Source organism: Hippoglossus stenolepis, chromosome 2, assembly GCF_022539355.2.
Source record: "Hippoglossus stenolepis isolate QCI-W04-F060 chromosome 2, HSTE1.2, whole genome shotgun sequence".
Lineage (NCBI taxonomy): Eukaryota > Metazoa > Chordata > Actinopteri > Pleuronectiformes > Pleuronectidae > Hippoglossus > Hippoglossus stenolepis.
This window is the reverse complement of record NC_061484.1, coordinates 24,184,842-24,200,645: the sequence shown is the minus strand read 5'-3', so window position 1 is coordinate 24,200,645 and position 15,804 is coordinate 24,184,842. Positions and strand designations below refer to the sequence as shown.

The 15,804-nt window shown below is 41.1% G+C and overlaps 1 protein-coding gene across 1 annotated transcript in view; it reads left to right on the top strand.

Annotated features, from left to right (window-relative positions):
• Window positions 1–759: 759 nt before the first annotated feature.
• mad1l1 (mitotic arrest deficient 1 like 1) overlaps window positions 760–15,804 on the top strand; it is a 53,980-nt gene continuing 38,935 nt past the window's right edge. The window contains exons 1-11 of the mRNA XM_035181044.2: window positions 760–844; window positions 2,075–2,239; window positions 2,332–2,472; window positions 3,159–3,338; window positions 3,433–3,557; window positions 3,678–3,759; window positions 3,974–4,104; window positions 4,685–4,799; window positions 5,054–5,115; window positions 9,502–9,588; window positions 10,905–11,049. Coding sequence (XP_035036935.1) covers window positions 2,096–2,239; window positions 2,332–2,472; window positions 3,159–3,338; window positions 3,433–3,557; window positions 3,678–3,759; window positions 3,974–4,104; window positions 4,685–4,799; window positions 5,054–5,115; window positions 9,502–9,588; window positions 10,905–11,049 — 1,212 coding nt within the window. The 5' untranslated portion in view covers window positions 760–844; window positions 2,075–2,095. The remainder of the gene's footprint in view (window positions 845–2,074; window positions 2,240–2,331; window positions 2,473–3,158; window positions 3,339–3,432; window positions 3,558–3,677; window positions 3,760–3,973; window positions 4,105–4,684; window positions 4,800–5,053; window positions 5,116–9,501; window positions 9,589–10,904; window positions 11,050–15,804) is intronic.

Here is a 15,804-nt window from a genome sequence, read left to right as displayed (position 1 = left end):
ACTTTTGATATCAATGAAATAACACGTACAAATAACATAGGAGATTGAAAAACACTGATAATTTGTTTTAAATTAAAATTTGTATTATCTGTAAAGCTGACAGCAGAGGTGATGACAATGTTGCTTGTACTTTTGATAGCTTTGGTAAAATGTTTGTTTGTCTTCATAATATTTAAGATAAGATGAGATAAGATTAGATAAGATAAAACTATATCTAACTAATCTATCTAAATGGGTCTATAAGGGATGGCTCACGTCTTTAACTAGTCCCAATGTAAAAAATATATATATAAAAAAAATAATAACAAAAGATCAAACGACTTAGTGATTGGTAACAAAAGGAAAATACAAAGTACACAATATAATACACAAACACGCATATACAAAAAATAAATAAATAAACCAAACAGACGCAAACACGAAGAAAAAACTTATAAACACACAAGTGGTAAATATGGATTTAAAGTATAGTTTGTGGAAAGATGGGGCTTTTTTAAGTTTCAGATATTTGTCGTACAACATGATCTCGATCAAATATGCCGGAAATATTTTTTTTTTTAAGTTTAAAGATACAGTTTTTAGGAAACAATGCTTGGGCTGTAAATATTGTGAAAAGATAAACATCAATTGTTTTTATTCCTACATTTTTAAACCAAATATTATTGTTTTCATATTATTATTCTCATTATAGAATTTGGACAGTTTGACAGTTCTGTTCACAGCTGCCACTCCCGCGATAAGTCAAAGTCTCGCGATAACACGTGAATCTGACTCGATTTAAACTGGAGGGAGTTCACACCGGTGCAGTGTGAGATCAAGCTAACAGGCTAACAGGCTAACAGAGGTGAGATAACTTCATCTTCATCTCAACCTGCTCCTCCTCTTCACTAACCCTCAGCCCTGAGGCGGGGGACTCGAACACAACACGCGAGCCCCATGCTAACCACATGTTAGCTTGTTGTGTTGTTGTTAGCTTGATAGCCTTCCCTTCTGAGTTCGCTGCAGACGCTCACACTCTGGATTTAAACTCCCGGAAGTTCGTGTAATAACAACGATGCTAAAACAACAGTTGAACACAGGGACACGAACGAGAAGCTGCCTGAATGATGTGATAACAACTGAACTAAGCGGCTGGATGTTAGCTGCTGTTTTTAGCTGTTAGCTTCAGCTGTCTCTCATTGAACGTTATCTGTTGTTGTTGTGGTGATCTGGTGAATCTGACGTGGGGCAACACATCACATGAGTTAAAGACAAGGCTTTTAAATTCAAGGTGAACTTTATCACATGGGTCGACATCGATAATCATCACGACACATGTCAAATTATTGTTTATATTAAGTTTAAAGACTGAGTTTAGTTCCTTAGTGAAGTTTGTGGTTTTAAACTGTTTATCAGCAGCCACTTGATAAACAGCAAAACATTTTATTATTCTGAGGTGGATCAGTTAAGTGTTACACCTCCTCACTCATAATATTGATATATTGAACCTTTATTCTCTTGCTATTGATGAAAATGATACTGTGATAATTATTGATGTTGTTTTATTGCCCAGCCCTGTGTGTAACCGTGTTAGCCACTTGGAATTAGTTATTGTAGAAATGATCTTAAACTTGTTATGGTCTGGTGTTGTTATTTATTGTTTTTTCATGTTATTTGTTATGATCACAGATAAAAACAAGCTCACCTGTATGTGGGGAGATACATTTTTTTGTTGACCACACTTTGCTGATCACTGTGATTATTTTGCTTATATTCATGCACTTTAAAAATACATTCAGTTATCAAGTTTTTAAATATAAAGGGCCCATTCGAGGGTAAAGTAAACAACAAATTGTACAATTTAGATGAAACACACTAGTGAAAACTTCACTATTTCATATTCAATTTCTGCCAATAGATCCCTTTCACCTGAATCTTACACACTGGACGTTTTAACGAGACAAAGTAACTCAGGCTTGACCTCGGCCTCAGTAACATCATCATTGTATCTTCTGATTGAATATCTAAGCTTTGTTTGCATCACTGTAACTTTACTGTGTCTTGCTCTTACTCTGCACCTTCTCCACGTGCACAGTAACCACCAGCGACTCTCACAATGGATCTCGAAGACGACACCACAGTGTTAACGACCTTGAAGTCCTTCAATTCCTTCATCAGCTGCCCTGAACATCCCCCGAGGCTGTCGGATCGCCCAGCGGGGAGCGGGATCCTGCAGAGTCAGTACAAACGCAGCATGGAGGTATACCAGAACTGACAGCATCATCCGTACGCCGTGTGGAGGCAGTATTAACATGCAACCTCTGCATCGACTGACTTCTCTTCCCCTTGCAGCTTTTGGAAGCGGCAGAGAGGGTTCACTCAAAGAATCGCTACCGTCAGTTGGACCAGGAGAAGAAGCAGATGGAGCTGAGTCACAAGCGAGCTCGATTTGAACTGGAGAAGGTTGCTTCTGACAGTGCACGAGACCATGAGGTACAGGGTCACATCCTTACATGAGTATATAAGACCAATGCATATAGAGTGAATCAGAATACAGGATTCTTTTCACACACTGTTACCCAGGAAAAAAAGGGTTTCCTGCAGGTTCTTAAAAAATCGAAATAACAAACTAAGCCTTAGAATTAGATCTTGAATATGGTTTGGAAGGTCTTAATTATGATAAAGCTCATTTAAAGCTACTTCCATCGTGGTTTAAAATCGGAACTATTTTTTTAAGAGATGTTCTGTTTGCATAGTTTGTACTGTCTCCATGTTTTGTAGTTTTTTCTCGATGATACAGATTAGTTTGCTGTAATAAAGCTACAAACAAGACCAACATGGAACTGATAGCTGTCTATCGCCCTGGGCAGAATGAATCTCAAATCACTTGCTTGGCTGTGGGAGGGCTTATGGACACCTACTGTCTGCTTGTAGCCTTAGAGACAGAATGGCTTTTTGGGCTATTTTAACTTGACTACTTCACATTATCTTCAGTAAAAGGGAAGTGTAAGTGATTCTGGGACTCTTGATATATATCTGTCATATTTGATATAGGTCTTGAATTATGGTCTTAAAATGTCTTATATTTAACTTACTGAAACTGGCAGTAACTCTGCATGAACTGCAAGCGTCAGAGCAGAAATTGTGATCAACACCTTTCTCTAACTCTTACATTAAAGCATGAGGTTGACCGGAACCAGGACCTCTTGGGACGGATTAAGAAGTTGGAGGAAAGAGAGATTGATGCAGCCAAGAACCTATCAGACCAAGTGGAAGCAAATCGCTCTGTCCGTAAGAACCTGGAGGGCCTGAACAAGAAGCTGGAGGAGCGAGATTCTAGACTCAACACTGCTAACCAGGTAAACACACGCACAGACTCACACATACACTTACTTTGCTACTTTGGTCACGTCTGTTATCTTATGTCGGCTCACTTCTGTAATCTGTTCCCAGGCCATCAGCTCTTTGAAGGATGAGATCAGAGAGCTGAAGCAGAAGAATCAAAACAAAGACTCAACAATTTCTACTCAAACCCTGGAAAACCAGGAACTTCAAGAACAGCTGGATTTACAGCGCAGGTAAAGATGCATAGAGAGACGACCACTCACCGAGCTTTGTTTCATGCCAGTGCTCAGTGAGCTGCGCTGCATAAGATTAATATTGACCAAGCACTCTTATCTGATTGCTTCTATAATCAGGAAGTATCAGGAAGTCTCTCAGCTTTGCCAAAGTCTCCAAGCTGCCGAGTCCTCTTGCTCAGAGCACATCATCAAGATTAAGGTACGCAGTGACACACGAGTGCTTCCCCTGTGATGGATTTGTAGCCGCGGAAGCAAATCATGCTTGAAAATGTTTTTCTTTTTATCTGCACACCTGAGAGGTTTCTTTTATGTGTAACAAAAATGCAAAGAATATTTTGCGGTGTCATGAATATTTATGTACTGTTGTCCTTGATTTTGGACAAGTTCCTGACTTCTCTCCTCACTTGTGGCAGGAGCTGGAGAGACGTCTCACCTTCCAGGAGCAAGACATTGCGATTGTGAAGACTGTAAAGCTGGAGGTGGCCAGGCTTCCAGATATGGAGAAGGAGCTGAAGCGCCTCAGAGAAGATAATGCCTTTCTCAGGTGGAATCCATGTTTAAATCTTTAATGCCTTCCACAAAGATACAGTTTTCAAGGACTGCTGGCCAGTGCAATCCTCCAGTGCTCAACATTTCCGTGTGGTTTAGGATTAATGTTTTCACCGTGCGTATACAAGCAATGTGAAAAGATGACTAAGAAGAGTATGTAAGAAACGACATGACAGATCAAATGCAGAATTACCAAAGCTGTGTTTCTCTCCGTTTGTACAAACCTGCTTTCAGAAAAAGGTCATTTTCAGATGAATTAGACAAAACTAACACTGATTTCCTCTGTGACCTTTATCACTGAAGGACATTTGATCTGCCTCTAGAGAGACACTGCGATCTGAGGATGTGGAGTGATCCCATTAATGCAATATATTTTATTCCTTTCTACACTTCCCTGCTTTGATTATGTACATGAATTATCTACATGTGCACAGATACAGTCACCGTGATCTCACTTAATCTGAAATCGTATTTTAAAATTGTCGCCGGCAATCACAAGCACTCAATACCTACATCTGACGCTGAATCCCAAACTTTGAAGTCAGTTTTGTCTTTGGTGTGTTCACTCTGTGAAGGGAGAGCAGGGAGAACTGCAGCCTGCTGAAAGAGGAGGTGGAGGGGCTGAGGAGGAAGCTGGAGAGGATGGAGAAAACTAAAGAAGAGCTTGTCAATGTGGAACTGGACAAAGAGGTAACTTGTGTGTGGCTGTGAGATTGCACTTTTGTACCCATACCCATTTACTTGTACTCCAGACTTTTTGGATAATATTTGCTGACTCTTCATCTATTTTTGTTATTAGCAGATTGTCTTTAATGGGTTAAGCTTATATTTAGTATTTTTCACTGACCTTTTTTAAATTCAAGTTTGAACAGTTTTTGCTGTGTCTACTTTCTTTAAACAAAAGTTCAGATGTCATGTAACCGGATGTTTCATTCCATTCTTAGCGACTGGCTGAGAAGCTTCACGCCTGGGAAAACCTGGGACAATCTACTGGACTCAACATAAGGTGGGACATCATATGTCTGAGTGTGTGACTGTGAGGGAGGTGGACGAGTGTATATTTTCCAAAGTGCCACTCGGTGGCGCTATTGTCACATCAAATGAATGTGTGTCATCTCTGTGGAAGGATTCCACCAGCGTGTGTAGGTGTGTGTCTGTTTTGTACCTGCTAATGTGTGCGCTGAGTGTGTCTCAAAGCATCCAGTCAAAAGTAATGAGAGAATGATTGCATGTTTCCTTGTGAGCAGTGGAGCAGATCTGGCAGATTATACAAACTGCAGCCTTGTCCACTGCATGCATGCATGGATGCATGCATTCACACACACACATCATTTTCTCTATGATTAAGTCTGGCTGTGATGTTTACAGAATTTTAAATGGAACACACAGCGTGCGTGCGTGCGTGCGTTCGTGCGTGCGTGTGTGTTTAAAATGTGTTTGACTTTCCTACAGGGCAGAAAGAGGAAGGTAGACAGTATTCTGTAAATTATGGAATAAAATCAAATCTTTCCTCATGCAAGACTTCATTTTAGTCTTATGTAATGCGTTATGGGACCTGACAGCATTTGTTAAATTTACAGTTATCAAAAGACCTGAGAGGATCACAGGCATCCTAATACTAACCTTTTATATAATATAATATATGAGTGGGGCTGTCCATCATCTCGCTGTCGTTCTGGGTAGATTGAGTTGAAATTTGAAATCATTCTTAAATGTCAGGTAGTCAGACTGCCGTGTCATTGGCTGGTGGGAGCTGGTGATTCAGAAAAACAACCAAACTGGTTCACACAAAACAAGCAGCTATATGTGTGATCTTTCAAAGTAAAGGTTAATGCAAGGTTAATTAACATCTAGAAGCTCGTCAAAGGTGTTTTTACTTAATTAACATCATTTTCTCAAAGATATAATATGGAACAATTCAAACCCAGAGAAATCCCTTGAATTTTATTCAAGGTAATAGAATGTTTAATTTCACCTTTTTAATTGCGTCATATCAGCTTTACCCTTAACTTTGACCACATCTGTTATAACGTTGAGGGCAAATGACACAGTTAACCAGTGGGCTGTCTGTTCCCTCCACTGTTTGTATTGGCCACTGGTGATGGATCGTGATTGTTCATTGCTGTTCGCTATGTAAGCGATATATATTTTTTCTTTTCCGTGAACGTTGTTTGTGCCGAAATCGCAACTGGTAGATTTTTATCTGCAATGGTGGCGAAGCGACATCTCCCATGATTCCACGCTGCTTCACGATGTCATCAAACTAGGAGAGACCCCCAATGGCTGAAGTAACATAATGTACATTCCGTTATAAGGTGGTTTTATTTTTCCTGGCAGGTAACTGTGATGCAGAGGAGAAACTGCAACTTCATCGTACTTTACTTTTGATTGAATTTACATATTTTAGCTTTTTCTATTACCAACCATTTTGTGGTGGTCATTAGTGTTGAGAAAAGAATCTCCACAGTGGAGCAGTTGTTAATGAGGTGGAAACACATGTGGTGCTCCAGTTGAGGAGTCTGTCTCATGCAGACCCAGAATTCGATGCTGTGTTGACAGAGGAAAATAACTTTTGGACAGAAGTTCACCCGGTCCAACAACAATCAATGTGGCTCCCCGGTGGAGCAGACGAGCCTCACAGCCGCAGCTCGGGTCTGCCAGCAGTTGGCTGGTTGCTGGTGTTTGTTTCCTTTCCTTCTGTTTCACAGTCTGATAACATTGTGCTTGTTTGTGTGTGTACCCATGTGGTTGACAATTGAAATTGGTCAGAAAACAGAATGAAAATATTTTCTTAAAATTAAGCTGTTCTGCAGAACAATGTTGCAGGGGACAATATGTGGAGGGATTTTCTCGCAAATGTTTTCACCGGCTAAAGACCGAAATGAGATGGTTTGGTCCGTTTGTGTCCATGAGTTCATCTCTGCTGGAGGAATAGTTTTAATGCAAAGATGGAGCTAATTAGGATCATACCAGCAAGTTCATGCAGTGAAAAACAGTTTGAGGTGTTTGTGTGTTTTGATTCTATTACAAGACTTTCTGGGTTTTTTTCTGTTTTTCCTAATCAGCTCCCACATTTCCCTAATTAATACAACTTGTCTAGCATTTTGAAAAAAACATGATATATATTATATTATATTTTAACAATTTATCTTTTATTAAAATATCTTTATCTTTCTGCCGGGGAAATGCCGGGCACTGAAATGCAGCAATGATTTCTGGGCACAATTGTCTATTATGTGATTTATTTGATATATATAAATATTAACATTATATCTAACAAGAGATTTGCTCACAGGTGTTTTCAGACCTTTAAGTTTCAAATGAACAAACGGTCCCTTGTTTGTCTGAAAACAAGCAGCAGCAGCAGGAGGAGTTGGGGTTTGTTCGGTTTCTCATGTGTCTGATCACCAATTTTTGTCCAGAGTTGAACCAACAACAGTTTAACAAGACTCTGGAGTAAACTGCTGTTAGAACCACTTCCCTCTACTCACTTAAGTCTACGTGCTCAGAACTGGACTCGCAGCAGCCGTGCACTACCCCTGACAGCCCATTTACTCTACACAGCACCGCACCTTGTGGTTGTTTAAGACGTCTCACCAAACAATATACACAACCTGTTATTTCCAACGCCAGCCAACAGAGATGTCTGGTTCGTGGTCTGTGCAAACAAAAACAGCCGAACACAGAAAACCCATCCTCTCGTATAAGCTAAGGAGAAGGCTAATCCCTCTGTGCTCAGGGCAATTACCTACTTTGGCTACTGCAGTTATTCCATCCTATGATTCATGAAGTCATATTTTAATCATGAGATTATTTCCACACCTCAGGCTCCACCTAGCTAAACGGAAGTGGTGATAAATCCACGCCACCCAAATTTTCACACGGCACTCTCTGGGTTTTCCAACCCCGACGTTCACCTTGACTGCTCAGCCGTTTCCTCCCCCTATTCCTAATTTGTCATATGAGTCAGCAAACTGCCGAATGTTGGAGCAGAATACCAGCTCAGCTCTCAGGACACCACCGACTGTCTCTGACTGGAAGCTGAAGATTGGTCAGACGCTTCATTTATTTACTGTCATACATACTTTATTTTTCACTTGTTGCAATAACTTCATCACGTCGAGCTGCATCGTTTTTACGTCCACGGAGGATGTGTTCACCCTTTTCTGTCTGTTGGCTTGTTTTTCAGCATTAAACAAAAATACTGGGCAGATTTTGCATCGAACTTTGTAAAAGGAAAACTTTGCTGCAGTTTCAGGAATTTTTTTTTATCACTTTCTTATCTTTTTTATATCTCACAGATGCCTTTTTTTTTTTTACATTTTCACCAATTTCCCAGGGAATAATTCATGGATCTTGTTGAAAAAATTCAAAGATTAGTAGCGAATAACTGATATGTCTATCTATTTCTTTTTAGTGTAGCTTTATTCTCATGTGTGTTTTTTTAATGTTGTGAATAAATACCGTTCTTGGTCATTATAATTTGACTGTTTTTTATCAACCTATCATTCTTCTGCAATATAGATTATGATTGATCTGCGTTGTTAAGAGGCTGGGTTGAATTTAAGGGGACTGGGGGGCCTTGGTGGAGGAGTGTGCTCTAACGGGTGCCGTTCTAGTTTAGGTGTTAAATTGACTGCATTGCATCTCTGAGTGCTTTTCTGGTCTAAATAACACTCAATGTGCTTTACAACGCAAGTCACATTCAGCTATTCACACACATTCATTCATTGCTTCTATATATGGCTCTCCACTATCGTACGTCCTGCAGCCGTGCGCTTCAGTCTCTCACCTCAGGACACTTGACATGCAGACTGTAGAAGCCGGGGACTAAACAGGAGCTTAACGCATCACTGTTTCTCAATAGATGAGCAGAAAACTGCACTTTATTTTAGGTTCCACACAGGATTGAGCGTTTGGAGGTCATGTGGTGCTTCTCTGTCAGAGTACGTGACCCTCTGCGTTGTCGCCTTCCCTTTGTGTGTTTGTGTGTTTTGTAATCTTTCAATCTCTCCCATGGAGTGAGTTTGTTTTGTGGAACTGTGACCAGTATTTAGCTCATTATCCTCCCTTCATCTCTCCCTCTGCTGCTCATGTTATTTTATTTCCCAGCTCCCCACTGGCCAACTAACAAAAGGATATGGAAACGCTGTCATTTTCTGTTATTCTCTCTCCTTCCTCTGATGTATAGATGTGTGTGTGTGTGTGTGTGTGTGTGTGTGTGTGTGTGTGTGTGTGTGTGTGTGTGTGTGTGTGTGTGTGTGTGTGTGTGTGTGTGTGTGTGTGTGTGTGTGTGTGTGTGTGTGTGTGTGTGTGTGTGTGTGTGTGTGTGTGTGTGTATTTTCGTACATGTGTATACTGACTCTTCTGTGTTGTGTTGTGTCTGTCGTAGGAAACCAGACGATCTTTCCAGGGAGGTGATTCAGATCCAGCAGAGAGAAATTGCTCTGAAAGAGCAGAACTACACACTCAACAGCCGGTAAAACACACACACTCGTCCTCTCTCTGCCTTCAACCCTTTTCCTCTAATCCTGTGTGCCTGCATGCTCCCCCCCCCCCCATATATCTATTGGAGCGTATCTCTGAGAAGTCCTTAATTGTCACAAAGTTAATTAAACTGGTCCTGATTCTGATAGCACTCCCGACAGTAACCACTGGTGTGTGAGTATGTGTGTGTATGTGTGAGAGAGATTGTGAGAGTGAGGGAATTCGCTAATTAAACTTGTCCTGTTTAGGAAGAGGTGATGTCTGTAGGGAGATCTGCCCGCGTGCTCGCGTATATTCCTGCTGCAGCTAAGAAAGCTTTCATTAGCTAACAAGCGTCTCTTTTCTGCCGAGCGTATTGGGCTCATTATGAAATATTAGAAACAGCAGAATGGGAGACGGGCGGGCACGGGAGGGGATGGAGAAGGGAGCCTGTGCTGTAATTATTGTCCCCTGGTATAATTATTGTCCTATTGATCAGACTTGGCAAAATCACTGCTGCAAATAATTTTTGACCACTTAGTGGAGGAATTATTTGGTGTTGGGAAGGTAACTTGTCTGTTGGGGAGTATTACACAAAATTTGAATTGCTTTTCACAGATTGTCTGAACATTAAGCACTAATCAGCCTCTTCGCTCCCTCGTTATGAATCTGCACACACACTCAGTCTCTTGCTTTCCACCACAGACTGTAAATATACATTTCCACTTCCTCCTGTTGTAAATTGTAAGAATTAAGGTAAAATATCTTGCATACATGTGCCGTCGTTTTGGAGCTGTGCCAATTCAGCTGTTATGTTCACCCTGTTTTTATAGCATCAAGTATCAAATTAAAACCACTGACGTGTAATTTGATGAAAAACAGTTTTTCTTTTTGACCCATCCATCCATCTCGGAGCCCATCGGCTGTCATCTCAGAACTAACTAGCTATTACTTTGGGGCTGTTCATTATTAACAGTCTGACTTGTTTCTCCACACAAAACGCAAACAGCAAAACTTTTTTGCTTGTGTTTTAGGTCCAGACAACATTTTGGCTTTTCGCTATAAATCCTATGTACATTTGAATGCAGATAAATTAATAAGCCAATAGCTGAATGCATTTTGATCGATGTGTTCAGCCTCTCTCGCTCTCCACCTGGCCATGTACCTGCGAGCAACCAAAGCCTGCTCAAACGAGATTGGTCAAAGTAGAAACCATAACCTGCAGCCTTCCACCAGGGGGCGAACCAGATAATTTTGCATCGCTCGGGAGCTGTCATGTTGTCCATATTTATATACACTCTGTTTTTTTAATGTATCCCTGTCTGTCAGTGTGAGGAGTGTGGAGCGCTTGCAGGCGGAGCTCCGTGCTGAGATGTCCCAGCAGCGCAGCAAGACTCTGGAGGAGCAGAAGAAGAGGGAGACCCAGGACGCTCTGGTCCGTCGGCTCCAGAAGAGAATACTGTTACTAACAAAGGTGCCTGACCATCAAACACACAAAAACACACACACACACATCAGCTGCTCGCACTGTCCCTTCACGACACAACCCTTTTCAGAGTTTCACTTCAAACACTCGGCCAGACACTCGACTCTCAAGGCCAGTGCAGAATTAATGATCTTCCATTTACCCCTCTGTGATTGGTTGATGAATGTCATGTGACTGCTGTAGCTGTCTCTCTTGCCCCCCCGCCAAGCTCTGCAATTCCTGACTTGACCTCCCTGCAATATTGATTTCTCGGTGTGTGTAATTCCCTAGGTCAACATGCCCAGTCTCTTAGTACACAAATCACACTTGGACACACACACACTCAGCCACCACTATAACTAAGTACAGCTGGAAATATGACTCGGCCTGAGATTGCTTTGGCAGAAGCTGCAGTCAACCATCTGCACTTTACCAGGCAGTCAGAGTGTGGGAATAATTGTTGTTTGTATTTATCCAGTCACAATGTATTTGAAGGATTATCCATTTCAGTTGTTTATGAATTCTTTGCTTTTTAAAACATTGACTTGAATTTGCCCAAGAACGATTGTTGGAGCATCTTGTTTCTCACTGGCCACACATTCCTAAAGTTATATTAAACTAACTGAATATCGTTTGAATACACTGACGCTTCTCACCCAACCATTGCTTCAGCTGCCCGAGTATGTTTTGTCTTTTATTTATCATTTTTATTTTTGCTCCTTTTGTATATCTCTAAGAAACCTACAGCAAACTAATGGATATTGCAAAGCCACAACCAGTCAATTTTACAATTTATTATCATTATGTACCTAATGTAGCCGGCTATCAATAGTGATGCCTTCTGTCTGAAGTAAAATAAAAGCTATGCAATAACAAAAACTGAATTAATTTGGTGCTCAGACCCTAACGGGAAATAAAACCGAGGAAAGCACAATGGCACTCAGTGGAGCTCGTTTCTCCCCCAGCAGGCCCCCTTATAAAACCACATTCAAATTTACCAGAGCCAGATTTTTATTTGGATCTACACTAAATTGTAAACACTCATAAATATCAGTCTCTTAAACCTGCCAGATTTTTTTTTTCTCCATCAAGGTCCCTGAATTATTGTCAATCTGCACCAAACTTTAATGGGTTCTTTCCTGATCGATACCACATCCTTCCACCAGGTTTTCGAGGTTAAGTATCCTTGACCTGCTTAAACACAAAAATGGATCAAAAACCCAATTAACAACTGGAATACTAGTGCACATGTAATCAGTCATAATTTCTGAAATATTCATCAAATATGAAATGTGTTTTTTTCCCCTTATCAATGAATGGTCGGCATGTTCAGTGGCTAACCGGAGTCGGAGAAGTTCTCTGTGTATCTCCTCCTCCTATTTGACCAAATCCTCACATTTGAAAAGCTTGAAACAGTGGAATATAAATGTTTCATTTGAGAAATCACTATGGATTGTTTGTCAAAAACTCTCGTCAACACAGTGAGATTCATATATTTACATATCCCCCCTTCGCCTGTGGGAAGTGACTGTAGCAACTCACTGGTTCACAAACCGGTGATGATTTAGTGCCTTGTTCAGCTGCACGTTGACAAAAGTTCTCACAGAAGTGGAGAGGAGAATCATTTTCATTTCACCCGCACTCCAGGATCTTCCAGCGTTTCCAGTGAAATGAATCCTCCCCACTCTAACACGAGGCTGTCTCCTTCATTCGACGGCTGCCCCACTCGGATGTTCTGTTCCTGACAGACTCGCTGATCCATTAGAGGCACAGTCGCATCTCCATGAACTCGATAAAAACAGCTGACATAAAAGCAATTTGAAAGAAAAAAAAAAATAGATCACGAAAGCTGTAATGATAGTTTTATCATCTCTGTCTTCCTGCTGCATGATTGTTTTCAAAATGAGAGTTTTATCAGAGAGGAGCTGACAGATTTTTGATTTAGATTGAGTGAATTTCATTGCACGTTAATAGACAGTAAATAGCCTGCAGTCCTGCTGTTTAGGAGAGGCAGCGAACGCGCACGCACTGACCTCTAAACGTGTTTTTTTTACCTTTTCGTTTTTACCCCTGTTCCCTGCTCTGTTTTGCCTTTTTATCGTCTTCTCTCCTCTCCAAGGTTCTCACAAGGATACACACTCTCTAACGCAGCGGTGTAATGTTGCATGACAAATGAAGCCGCTGCAGCACCAAAAGACATAACGTTGAATTAAGGTTGATTTGGATTTTAGTGTTTTTTTTAAGGCACCTGACTCAGTCATCCTAAAATGGATTATGTTGGTTTTGATCTGGCTAATCACAGGCGGGATCTGATTAGGGAAATCTCGGTTTGTTTTCTGATGCTACCTCATGAGCTAATCTGACAGAGCAATCGCAGCTCATTATTCATATAATTTTTACTTCCATGAATTACAAGGTGCTTTAGAATCATTCTAAGCCCACCGCACTATTTAGGAAACAATATACAGTTAATCACGGGGCATTTCTGGTCTCGTGTTTATTACCTGACTTGAACCTGAATGTCAAATTTCTCCAAGTTAGTCCTGTTTAACAAGTGACTGCGGAGCTTTTCATAACCCTCACAATCCAAGGCCCCCCCTTCTCTGCAGCCCGGTTGTTTGCGAGGTGTTTATTAAAAGCCTGAGTGCCACAAAATGCGGACTTCTTAGCTCCATAATACAGAGAGTAGCCGTGCGGTGAAGGGAGGGGAGGAGACGCATCGTTTCAACGGTCTTGACTGACGGGGAATTTGAATTAGCAAACGGGCTGTTTGCCAGTTTTTAAACAGATTAGATTGTTCTCATTTATTCTGTTACCTAGCAACCAGTGCAGATTTACTGTGTAACACATGAATTAAATGTTGTAATTAATCCTTGGGTGTAGTCCCACTAGTTCTTCTGAGCAAAAAAATATATTAATATACATATTCTGCTCACTTCTTTTTTGGGGGCAACTAGTTGCAACTTCATTCATTCATGATTGAATGATTTTTCTCAGCAATATGAGACGTTCAAGAGTCTTTTCCTAGTTTTGATCATATGCAGGATATGGTGTTTATGTGGAGCAGTGAGAAATCTGGGTTCTCATATCCTCGATAAATACAAGTATTTCAGTAGATGAAGATACGCAGCTGTGACTGGTGGGATCGGGTTGTCGTGATGAAAAGCAGATTTCTGTCTGAGTAGGGCATCCTTTCACTGGCTGTGTGTCCCGGTTGAACCGTTCATGAAGCCACGCCTGCGTAGGTAGTTGGCAGTGGTCAGAAACGGCAATAAGATCTATGCATGCACCAGACGTTGACATGCTTCAGCACAAAAGTGGTCATATTTCAAAACCCCGATAACAACCGGGATACTAGTACACATATAAACGCAGTCATTGTCTGTTTTTTCCCTGTACCAGTTTTCTGGTCATCCTTCTTCCTCTTCGTAGCCACCGATTTCCCTCGTTCTCTCTTTTTTTGCCAGATAGAAAACATACTTGCCTTCGATAGCGCTGTCTAAGAAGTCTTACACCCTGGTGGTAGTGTGTGGGTCTGTCTCTTCCCCTTCTGCCATCTGCCTGGTACCATTTTACCTCTGAGCTAGAAACCTACATGCTGAAAATGACAAAGATTTGTGTTGTGCAATCACACAGTCGACTTGCACCCTTTTACTGATTTTTGTGGCATCTTCTTTGAAGGGACTTGGCCATTTCTTCTGCCCACATGCAAGTGGTCCACCAAAACAAGCCCCCTCACTATCTTGCTGTGGCACCATTGCTGCATCATGGTCTTAGAAAAAAACACCAACAAGCCAGAATGTTTTTTCCCCCTATAGCAGAAAGATAATGGCTGCAGTCTTCTCCGGAGCTGACACAGCGCTGCGGAGGCTATGAGAGACGACTATCTAAGCAAGCAGACTTTTTTTTCACTCCGTGAGCCTGAATGACAGACGTATCATCCAGCTTCCCCACAGACTGCAGCACAAATTAAGAACTGGATTTTCAGATTAAAACAAAAAAACAACCTTTTATCTTTTTATTTTTTTTTACACTTGACACCACAAACAAATAATTTATAAAACTGCAGTCAGCTGAGTCTTCCGTCTCGCACAGCATTAAAATTTAAGTGATTGGAGTTATGGTCCTTGACTCGTGGTAAGCCTGCGTTCGAGAAGTGTCTCTCAGCTGAATCCATGTCTCCTCAGCAGAAGCTAAGTGCTTTAGATCACCATGGCAACCTCAGAGTGCAATTGGGCACAAACAGTTGATTTAGATCAGTTGATTTGACGACTTCTCTGATGTCTGAGGTTTAAATTTAACAATTTAACAGTTTTTACTGGAAAATGTCATTTTAGTTCAGTTTCAGTCAGGAGACAACCGGCAGTTAACTTCAGTTGGTGACCACACACACACACACACACACACACACACACACACACACACACACACACACACACACACACACACACACCATTCCGAGCCTTGCCTGTTTTTGCGCGTGAGAATGTCAAACATAAAGACGCAGACCAACAAAGACTCGGGAGCTACTTGGAGATGTTGCGTCAGCGTGAGTGACATTTGTGAAGATGTCGACTTGAAGAGGTTTTGATCCTCCCTTCTTTAAGAGTACCAGCTACTTGGGAGTGTCGATGTACTGGGCAGATTACAGTGTCGAGGACGTTCCAGTATCTCACATTATACAAGCTAGATAAAGAAGCATAATTTAGGCTTCATTTGCAAGATTTCTCTGTCACAATTTATTCTTTATCTTTAGTCTACAAG